The 12,126-nt window shown below is 42.3% G+C and overlaps 1 protein-coding gene across 1 annotated transcript in view; it reads left to right on the forward strand.

Annotated features, from left to right (window-relative positions):
* Positions 1-631: 631 nt before the first annotated feature.
* LOC120995089 (glutathione S-transferase Mu 4-like) overlaps positions 632-12,126 on the forward strand; it is a 42,579-nt gene continuing 31,084 nt past the window's right edge. Inside the window, exons 1-3 of the mRNA XM_040424082.1 lie at positions 632-648; positions 2,061-2,246; positions 2,325-2,400. Of these exons, the coding sequence (XP_040280016.1) occupies positions 2,214-2,246; positions 2,325-2,400 (109 nt within the window). The 5' untranslated portion in view covers positions 632-648; positions 2,061-2,213. The remainder of the gene's footprint in view (positions 649-2,060; positions 2,247-2,324; positions 2,401-12,126) is intronic.

The following is a 12,126-nucleotide window of genomic DNA, read 5'->3' on the forward strand; positions in this document are numbered from 1 at the left end:
CTCCATATAAAACAGATCTGTCACTATTGACTTACATTGTTTTCAGTGCTGGATCCGGTTTTTTTCTGTCTTTATGACCGAACACAAAGCCACAGCTTGCATCAGTTTTATGTCCGGTCAAAAAACGGAATGATGCAGAAACGGAAGACATCCTGATGCATCCTGAACTGATCTCTTTCCATTTAGAAAGCATGAGGACTAAACTGAAAAGTTTTTTTCCCAGTACTGAGATCCTCTGCCAGATCTCAATATCAGAAAAACAACAACGCAAGTGTGAAAGTAGCCTAACAGAGATGACAATATCTGTCATTCTTACCATTACTTTTACATTTTACTGCATATTGTAAAGTAAAGTAGAACACAACCTGACTGGTAGAAAACCCCTGGAATGTATATCTTATAGCCTATCATAAGAACAAGCACATGATATTTGTGGAGTAAACAGCACTACAGTATAGCTTATAGCCTGCCCTGCAGCTCTCAGCACTGTATTCTGAGGAGGCTGATAGGGAATGGATTCTGTGACTTGTGACCTAACTGAACTGGATGAATTACTGAACTACTATGCTCCGAGAACCATTCCTGACAGTCTAGTTCAATCAGATTTAGAAGACTGAGTGCAGCAACACCATCTATAATAGTTCAGAGGTATGGACGCATGGTGACTGTATGAGAGAGCTGAAAAGCAGGGCAGCAGCACCTAGCAGTAGGGAGACTGGAAGCTGCATCAAGACTGGACAGGTGAGGTGCATGAACCTACACACACACTGGGGGAGATCTATCAAACTGGTGTAAAGGAAGGCTGGCTTAGTTGCCCATGGCAACCAATCATATTCTACCTTTCATTTTCCAAAGGGCCTCTGGAAAATGAAAGGTGGAGTCTGACAGGTTGCTATGGGCAACTAAGCCAGTTTTCATTTACACCAGTTTTGATAAATATACCCCGCTCTCTCTCACTCACACATGGGCTGTATGTAGGCAGTGTAATTTCAGTGTTACATTTTTAGATTTGTATTTGCTGGGCTGTGTTGTTGTGTTTTTCTAGTTAGGAACTGAAAAGTATATGGTAGTGTGACAGTGAGTGATCCTGCTGTAGCTGCTGTATCATCACTGTCTAACCCTCCCACTCGGTTTAGACAGACCTCCCAAGTGTCCCTCTTATGGAAGGACAGTCCCTATTTTTGACCAAAGTCCCTCTGTCCCTCTTTGCTCCTTAAATGTCCCTCTTTTTGATCTAAGGTATAGATTTGCAGTGTTACATTTACAATATTGATCCAGAAATTATTTGTCTGGTTCCTTGCAGGGGTGGATTGGCAATAGACCTTAAAGGGAAACATCCCAGTGGGCCGATGCCCAGGGGGCCACCCAATCCCTCCTGATGGCCACAGGCCAGGTATATAATGATCTGATGCTTAACTTTTAGGGGACAATTTAATTTTTTTTTTTCCAGGGCCACTTTAAGTACCCAATCCGCCCCTGTTGCCTTATATATTACTTCATAATTTGATGCAATTTGGATTTTAAAAATTTCTATTTTCAGATAATATTTGCGCTATTGTGCTAACTATTAAAGTGTATAAAAATCAGGAAAAATTTACTTTCACACAATGAACCATAAGCATCCCTCTTTGACCGTCCAAAAGGTATGGGTTTAGTTCCCAACAAACTAATCTTTCTCAGGAATGTGAACTAAATGGGGGTCTCTTGCAAAGACCGTATTTTTTACATCGGTCTTTTACTCCCCTTGTGGGCTGGCTTTGCTGGTGGAAGATGTGCCGGCTTGCAGGTGTAAATGTTTGTAGATTTGTCGAGGTCAAAGTACCGGCCCTGGCCTGGCCCCACCAAACCCTCGACTGTGTGCCGTAAGCAGCGCAAAAAGGCCTATGCGACAAAGTTTTGTCCCACAGGTGTTAATAAATTCTGAAAAGTGGGGGCGAGCAAATTTTTGCACCAAAAACTGGAGTAAAAATGTTCGTAATGACCCCCAGTGAGTAAATTCACTTTGGAGATTAATTCATTTTGAACTGATCATTTGCAAACTACTAATCACTATTCCCCAGGGCTGACTGTGTCTGGAATGTGATTGGCTGGAATCCGAGAGTCTAGTCACGTGAGCAGCTGACCCAGCTCTGTGGGCATTGAAGAGCTCGTGAGCAGAGTGCAGAGTGCAGAGTGCAGTGAGCGGCGCTGGGGTTAGGACGTTACTGGTCAACATGATGATTCTCGGCTACTGGGACATACGCGGGGTGAGCGCTGTATACTTATACTATATGAGGTAGATGAAGGCCACCATGGTAATATGTGTTGTCTTCTTATTGGCTTAGCTAGCCCATGCAATCCGCCTGCTGCTGGAATACACCGGGACTCCCTATGAAGAGAAGCACTATGTGGAAGGGGATGGTGAGTTCTGCATGTCCGGGTGGGCAGTGAGCCTGCTGGCTACCTTTTCATTGGCAATTATGAATCCTAGTGGCAGAAATCTGAGGCTGATCCTCCGGTTTTGGTTTTGGCCACAGAAGTATCGGCAAAGCTTGCTGCATGCTAATGGGATATGAAAATATACTGTTCATTTACAGCGCTAAAATCCTCTTGAAATCTAAAGGTGTGAATATAGCATACAGCTGTAAAAAGTTCTCAATTTTGGTAGGAAGTGAAGCATTTCTGGCTGTACACAACTTCCTATGTGGGCACCTTTGCCAAGAAAAAGTAGTGGCCAAGTTTACACCGGTGTGGTTTTCGGGGCCAGCTTAACACGGGGTGCTATTTGACACCAATGGTTGGATTATATTCTGTATCAACAAAAATTATGATCACTGGTGCTATTTCGCAATGCGGACTGATAGCGCTGCAAGAAACTGTCGGTACCGCAACCGACTAAAATAATTGCAATATGAAAAACAGTATTGTTTCTGCGCAAACTATCAAATATAAACTGTCTCTTAATTGACTCCTGTTGAGATTCCACCACATCCAATATTCCCCTATACGAATAGTGCAATTGGTTCATGATATAAATCACTCCTACCTTTGTTTCTCCCAGAATCTATTCCTTCATTAGTCCAGCTGTGGTAAAGCTCCAATGGCTTGGCTCAATCCCGGAGTCCAATTTTTCTGTTTTAGCAATAGGCCTATCTACCTGCAAATAACTATTTTATTTCTGAGTCAACCTTCATGTATTTGATATTATTTTTGACAGGACACCTTAGACATTTCTTTAGTGACATTGGCTCACAGATATAATATTTAAAAAATAATAATATTAAAGAAAATACTGTGAAAATTATAAAAAAAAAAAGTACATTTCTATGTATTATCAATTCTTTTCCTGTTACAAAAGATTTCAAGACAAAACATTTCTAAAATTATTACTGTATGTTTGTACAGTGATAATGGATGCTAATTATGTTATTTATCTACTGTCTGAGCTCAGAATAAGACTTCAAAGTACTGTATTGCATTTTAGATATTGGCTGCCTATTTTTCTAGTGCTGGATCAGACTTCCAGTACACTGCCAAAACATTAGAAACTTCTTCAAGGCGACTATTTTTAATTTTAGGGTAATTTGGACATTTAAAGCTTTTGGCTTTTTTTTTTTTATGTCTGTGTTTTGCATCTGTTTGTATATATTGCCCCTTCCTCCTCAAAAAAAATTGCTATCCTAAACTTAACCACCTCAGCCCCCCTAGCTTAAACACCCTTAATGACCAGACCACTTTTTACAATTCTGCACTACACTACTTTCACGGTTTATTGCTCGGTCATACAACTTACCACCCAAATGAATTTTACCTCCTTTTCTTCTCACTAATAGAGCTTTCATTTGGTGGTATTTCATTGCTGCTTACATTTTTACTTTTTTTTGTTATTAATCGAAATTTAACGAAATTTTTGCAAAAAATGACATTTTTCACTTTCAGTTGTAATTTTTTTTTTTAAAACTACATTTCTATATAAATTTTTCTCAAAATTTATTGTTCTACATGTCTTTGATAAAAAAAAAATGTTTGGGTAAAAAAAAATAATGGTTTGGGTAAAAGTTATAGCGTTTACAAACTATGGTACAAAAATGTGAATTTCCGCATTTTGAAGCAACTCTGACTTTCTGAGCACCTGTCATGTTTCCTGAGGTTCTACAATGCCCAGACAGTACAAACATCCCACAAATGACCCCATTTCGGAAAGTAGTCACCCTAAGGTATTCACTGATTGGCATAGTGAGTTCATAGAACTTTTTATTTTTTGTCACAAGTTAGCGGAAAATGATGATTTTTTTATTTATTTATTTTTCCTTACAAAGTCTCATATTCCACTAACTTGTGACAAAAAATAAAAACTTCCATGAACTCACTATGCCCATCACGAAATACCTTGGGGTGTCTTCTTTCCAAAATGGGGTCACTTGTGGGGTAGTTATACTGCCCTGGCATTTTAGGGGCCCTAATGCGTGAGAAGAAGTCTGGAATCCAAATGAGTAAAAAATGCCCTGTAAAATCCTAAAAGTACTCATTGGAATTTGGGCCCCTTTGCCCACCTAGGCTGCAAAAAAGTGTCACACGTGGTATCGCCGTACTCAGGAGAAGTAGGGCAATGTGTTTTGGGGTGTATTTTTACATATACCCATGCTGGGTGAGAGAAATATCTCTCTAAAAGTCAACTTTTCCCATTTTTTTATACAAAGTTGTCAATATAGAGAGATATTTCTCTCACCCAGCATGGGTATATGTAAAAAGACACCCCAAAACACATTGCCCAACTTCTCCTGAGTACGGCGATACCACATGTGTGACACTTTTTTGCAGCCTAGGTGCGCAAAAGGGCCCAAATTCCAATGAGTATCTTTTAGGAGGGCATTTGGATTCCAGACTTCTTCTCACGCTTTAGGGCCCCTAAAATGCCAGGGCAGTATAAATACCCCACATGTGACCCCATTTTAGAAAGAAGACACCCAAGGTATTCCGTGAGGGGCATGGCGAGTTCATAGAAGTATTTTTTTTTTTTGGCACAAGTTAGCGGAAATTTTTTTTTTTTTGTATTCTCTCACAAAGTCTCCATTTCCGCTAACTTGTGACAAAAAATTGTGTCAAACACCCCACAAATGACCCCATTTCGGAAAGTAGACACCCTAAGGTATTCACTCATGGGCAAAGTGAGTTCATAGAACTTTTTATTTTTTGTCACCAGTTAGTGGAAAATGATTTTTTTTTTTTATTTTTTTTTTTTTCCTTACAAAGTCTCATATTCCACTAACTTGTGACAAAAAATAAAAACTTCCATGAACTCACTATGCCCATCACGAAATACCTTGGGGTGTCTTCTTTCCAAAATGGGGTCACATGTGGGGTATTTATACTGCCCTGGCATTTTAGAGGCCCTAAAGCGTGAGAAGTAGTCTGGAATATAAATGTCAAAAAAAATTTAAGCATTTGGATTCTGTGAGGGGTATGGTGAGTTCATGTGAGATTTTATTTTTTGTCACAAGTTAGTGGAATATGAGACTTTGTAAGAAAAAACTAAAAAAAATTAAAAATTAAAAAATATCAATTTCCGCTAACTTGTGCCAAAAAAATGTCTGAATGGAGCCTTACAGGGGGGTGATCAATGACAGGGGGGTGATCAGGGAGTCTATATGGGCTATATGTCATTGATCACCCCCCTGTAAGGCTCCATTCAGACGTCCGTATGTGTTTTGCGGATCCATGGATCGGATCCGCAAAACACATACGGACGTCTGAATGGAGCCTTACAGGGGGGTGATCAATGACAGGGGGGTGATCAGGGAGTCTATATGGGATGATCACCACCCTGTCATTGATCACCCCACTGTCATTGATCACCCCCCTGTAAGGCTCCATTCAGAGGTCCGTATGTGTTTTGCGGATCCGATCCATGGATCCGTGGATCCGCAAAACACATACGGACGTCTGAATGGAGCCTTACAGGGGGGTGATCAATGACAGGGGGGGGATCAGGGAGTCTATATGGGCTATATGTCATTGATCACCCCCCTGTAAGGCTCCATTCAGACGTCCGTATGTGTTTTGCGGATCCGCGGATCCATGGATCGGATCCGCAAAACACATACGGACGTCTGAATGGAGCCTTACAGGGGGGTGATCAATGACAGGGGGGTGATCAGGGAGTCTATATGGGATGATCACCACCCTGTCATTGATCACCCCCCTGTAAGGCTCCATTCAGAGGTCCGTATGTGTTTTGCGGATCCGATCAATGGATCCATGGATCCGCAAAACACATATGGACCTCTGAATGGAGCCAGCCTTACCGGGGGGTGATCAATGACAGGGGGGTGATCAGGGAGTCTATATGTGCTATATGTCATTGATCACCCCCCTGTAAGGCTCCATTCAGACGTCCATATGTGTTTTGCGGATCCGCGGATCCATGGATCGGATCCGCAAAACACATATGGACGTCTGAATGGAGCCTTACAGGGGGGTGATCAATGGCAGGGGGGTGATCAGGGAGTCTAATATGGGGTGATCAGGGGTTAATAAGGGGTTAATAAGTGACAAGGGGGGGGTGTAGTGTAGTGGTGTTTGGTGCTACTTATTACAGAGCTGCCTGTGTCCTCTGGTGGTCGATCCAAGCAAAAGGGACCACCAGAGGACCAGGTAGCAGGTATATTAGACGCTGTTATCAAAACAGCGTCTAATATACCTTTTAGGGGCTAAAAAAATCGCATCTACAGCCTGCCAGCGAATGATCGCCGCTGGCAGGCTGTAGATCAGCTAGTTTACCTCCGGTTCCTGTGAATGCGCGAGCCTGTGTGTGCGCGTTCACAGGAAATCTTGCGTCTCGCGAGAGGACGCGTATATGTGTCCACTCAGAATAACAGGGCCGCCGCAAAGACGCAATCCTGCGTACGGCGGTCCTGTAGTAGTTAAACGAATACCTGTTTTTTTATTTTTTATGAAAGAAATAGGGAAAAAAATATGTGTATGTTATTATAGTTAAAAACACAAAGTCCACTATATAATATTGCTAAAACTAATGACTATATTGTTTTTATTTTTCGTGAGAGGAAAAGGGGGAAAAAATGTGCTACAATATTACTAAATGTATTACTAGTAGCTCCCTTTGCAGTACATGAGAGCTACAGAAACAGCGTAGCACAGCAAACTATACTATTTACTGGTCATCTGGTGGCCATGACTTATCTTGCCTTAGTAACAGTGAGATGAGACAACTCCTTTAAGTCCCTTTATGATTTTTTCGAAGATTTTTTTTTTTATTAACCTCTTACTGCCACAGTTAGGGCAGGAAGAGGCTAATTCACAGTAGTGATATGTAGTTCAAGAGCGATCAATTAAAAGTGAATTAACTCATTTAGTTCACATTTCTTACAAAGATTAGTTCATTAGGAACTTAAGCAAGTGGGAGTGTTAGGGCTGTTTCACACGAGCGGATGCCGTGCGTGACATCCGCTCCGTGAATGACAGCCAAGACCCGATGCAGACTGCAGAAGCACGGAGCATTAACATGACTGATAATGCTCCGTGCCTCTCTGTGATCTCTTTACTACGAAATCACAGGGAGATAAAGTTGTCACCGTGATTTCGTAGTAAAGAGATCACAGAGAGGCACGGAGCATTATCAGTCATGTTAATGCTCCGTGCTTCTGCAGTCTGCATCGGGTCTTGGCTGTCATTCACGGAGCGGATGTCACACACGGCATCCGCTCGTGTGAAACAGCCCTTAGACAGTAATGATAGAGCAGCTCCATCAGGATCACTCACTGTCACACCACAATTTACTTTACAGTTTCCACTGCTAGAAACTAAAAGTAGTAAAACACAACAAAGCCCAGCAAACAAGAATGTAATAATAGTAAAAAAAAATCTGAACTTACACTGCCTAGAAACAGCCCATGTATGAGTGAAAAACTGTGTGTAGGTTCATGCAACTCACCAATTTTTGTTATTCCAAGGGTCCAGTCTTGCTGCCAGCTCCTGTACCCCCACTCTGTGCTAAACATACTAGGTCCTACTGCCCTGCTTTTCAGCTCTTTCATACAGTCACCATGTGTTAATACCTCTGGAATATTATGGGAAGGAATAATGCAAGTCATCCGTACATACTAAATGGTAAAACACTCGGTAACACTGACATGGAAAAGGACTTAGGGATTTTAATAAACAGCAAACTAAGCTGCAAAAACCAGTGTCAGGCAGCTGCTGCCAAGACCAATAAGATAATGGGTTGCATCAGAAGGGGCATAGATGCCTGTGATGAGAACATAGTCCTACCACTTTACAAATCATTAGTCAGACCACATATGGAGTACTGTGTACAGCTCTGGGCTCCAGTGAACAAGGCAGACAGAGCTGGAGAGGGTCCAGAGGAGGGCAACTAAATTAATAACTGGAATGGGGCAATTACAGTACCCTGAAAGATTATCAAAATTAGGGTTATTCACTTTAGAAAAAAGACGACTGAGGGGAGATCTAATAACTATGTATAAATATATCAGGGGTCAGTACAGAGATCTCTCCCATCAGCTATTTATCCCCAGGACTGTGACTGTGACAAAGGGACATCTTCTGCATCTGGAGGAAAGAAGGTTTGTACACAAACATAGAAGAGGATTCTTTACGGTAAGAGCAGTGAGACTATGGAACTCTCTGCCTGAGGAGGTGGTGATGGTGAGTACAATAAAGGAATTCAAGAGGGGCCTGGATGTATTTCTGGAGTGTAATAATATTACAGGCTATAGCTACTAGAGGGGGGTCGTTGATCCAGGGAGTTATTCTCACGCTGCCTCACACACATCACACGCTGCCTCACACAAATCACACGCTGCCTCACACACATCACACGCTGCCTCACACACTTCTCACGCTGCCTCACACACATCACACGCTGCCTCACACACATCACACGCTGCCTCACACACATCACACGCTGCCTCACACACATCACACGCTGCCTCACACACATCACACGCTGCCTCACACACATCACACGCTGCCTCACACACATCACACGCTGCCTCACATACATCACATGCTGCCTCACACACATCACATGCTGCCTCACACACATCACATGCTGCCTCACACACATCACACGCTGCCTCACACACATCACACGCTGCCTCACATACATCACACGCTGCCTCACACACATCACATGCTGCCTCACACACATCACACGCTGCCTCACACACATCACACGCTGCCTCACATACATCACATGCTGCCTCACACACATCACATGCTGCCTCACACACATCACACGCTGCCTCACACACATCACACGCTGCCTCACATACATCACATGCTGCCTCACACACATCACATGCTGCCTCACACACTTCTCACGCTGCCTCACACACATCACACGCTGCCTCACATACATCACACGCTGCCTCACACACATCACAAGGCTGCCTCACACACATCACACGCTGCCTCACACACATCACACGCATGTATGTAGTGCAGTATTTAGCGAATGCAGACAGGCTATTATAGCCAAGTGATAAAGTACAAGGAAGATCCGCCATATTGGACTGGATTTTATCACTTGGCTATAATTGCCTGCTGTTAGACCAGTAATGGTGCCCTGTATAAATCCCCACGTCTTAGGCCCCGTTCACATCAGCGCTATTTATTTTTGTTGTTTTTCTCATCTAATGGAGTACTTTTTTCTTAGTACTTTGCAGGATAGGAAAGTGTAGTATATCATGTTTTTCCAACCTGCTAATTTTTTTGTTTGTTTGTTATATAGATGATATATATATAGATATTTATTTACCGATATCATATATATATATATATACAGTACAGACCAAAAGTTTGGACACACCTCATTCAAAGAGTTTTCTTTATTTTCATGACTATGAAGGCATCAAAACTATGAATTAACACATGTGGAATTATATACATAACAAACAAGTGTGAAACAACTGGAAATATGTCATATTCTAGGTTCTTCAAAGTAGCCACCTTTTGCTTTGATTACTGCTTTGCACACTCTTGGCATTCTCTTGATGAGCTTCAAGAGGTAGTCCCCTGAAATGGTTTTCACTTCACAGGTGTGCCCTGTCAGGTTTAATAAGTGGGATTTCTTGCCTTATAAATGGGGGTTGGGACCATCAGTTGCGTTGAGGAGAAGTCAGGTGGATACACAGCTGATAGTCCTACTGAATAGACTGTTAGCTGCTTTTTTCTTGCCATAATACAAATTCTAACAGTCTATTCAGTAAGACAATCAGCTGTGTATCCACCTGACTTCTCCTCAACGCAACTGATGGTCCCAACCCCCATTTATAAGGCAAGAAATCCCACTTATTAAACCTGACAGGGCACACCTGTGAAGTGAAAACCATTTCAGGGGACTACCTCTTGAAGCTCATCAAGAGAATGCCAAGAGTGTGCAAAGCAGTAATCAAAGCAAAATGTGGCTACTTTGAAGAACCTAGAATATGACATATTTTCAGTTGTTTCACACTTGTTTGTTATGTATATAATTCCACATGTGTTAATTCATAGTTTTGAAGCCTTCATAGTCATGAAAATAAAGAAAACTCTTTGAATGAGAAGGTGTGTCCAAACTTTTCGTCTGTACTGTATATATATATATATATATATATATATATATCTCCCATCTATATAAATGTATATAGAGATATAGATCGGTAAATAAATATCTCTATAAATATGTATATATATCATTTATATACACTGAGCACTGCTACATCAGAAAAACTGAATTCTGCTACATTTGACAAAGTTAGCACTGCTATATCTCAGCTCACCTACACTTCATTTGATAAATTTAGCTGTCAATCTCAAGTAACAAACACAGCCCTCATACATCTGAGCTTTCTTACATCTGACAAACCCAGCTCTACTGCATATCAATCTCCTACATTGGAAGAACTCATTTTACTACAGGTGACAAATTTTGCTCCGCTGCTATGAAATAAAACTCCGGCATTGTCCCATTTGAGGGTCTCTGCCTTGTTACATCTCTGCTACACCTGACAAACCAAGCACTTCTACATGTGTAGAACTCAGCACAATGTGTAAAGAACTGAATACCACTACATCTAACTAACTCAGGTCTGCTACCTCTCCACTACATCTCAGCTCTCCTACATTACATTTGACAAGCTCAGCTGACAAACTCATTTGACAAAGTCCACTCTGCTACATCTCTGCACCACATGTAAAGATCCAAAAGCTACGACATTTGACAAACTTAGCACTGCTACATCCCTGCTACAGTTCATCTGTCCTACATCTAACAAAACACAGCTCTACTGCTTATCTTTTTCCTACATTGGAACAACTCGGTGTACTTCAGGTGACACATTTAGCTCAGCTACCTCCGTCACATTTGACGGCTTGTGCCTTTGATCTTTGTCAGCTTCAATCATGGGCAAGGCTTACTTGTATGTGGTTGTCCGGGGGGGAGGGCGGAGGTGGCTTTGAGGTCCGAAGTGGGTCAGGGCTCTGGTTTTACACACTGCCTGCACTGATAGCAGGAGCCGGCCGACAGCCACGACAGCCACGTGCAGAGGGAGGGGGGCGGGCACTACAGTGGATAAGGGAGATGCTGGCTTCACAAGGCTGCCGGCACTGGTAAGGTCCGCACATGCTCGATCCCTCACAGGAGTCGAGGGAGCCATAGGAGAGAGAGGGGGGCGGGCACACAAGGCTCTGACGTTTCATGTACAGATCCGGGCCACTCCTTAAGGCAGGGAGAAGCCTGTACACGAGACATCACCACCGGAGCCTTGTAGATGACGTCACTGGTCACGTGACCTGCATCGGCCCTGCAAAATCCAGGTATTATAGAAATAAAATGTAAATTACAAAAGTATTATTAGATAGGTTATAAGTCACCTGGGCATATATTTATTTAACTCGGACAACCCCTTTAAGGCTTGTAACAGAGCTGGATCCTAACATAGGGGCCACTTAATCTGGTGGATCTGGGGATCTCTATAATGGGGACACCCCTTTGCTTGCTTTTCCCTGGAGGGATTTTTGGCTTTCACTGTGTTGAAGACCCATAACTGGGTGTTGTACAAAATAGCAAAGTAGAACAAAAAATAACACAGAAAACCCCTGGAATGTATATCTTATAGCCTATAA

This window comes from Bufo bufo, chromosome 3 (assembly GCF_905171765.1).
Source record: "Bufo bufo chromosome 3, aBufBuf1.1, whole genome shotgun sequence".
NCBI lineage: Eukaryota > Metazoa > Chordata > Amphibia > Anura > Bufonidae > Bufo > Bufo bufo.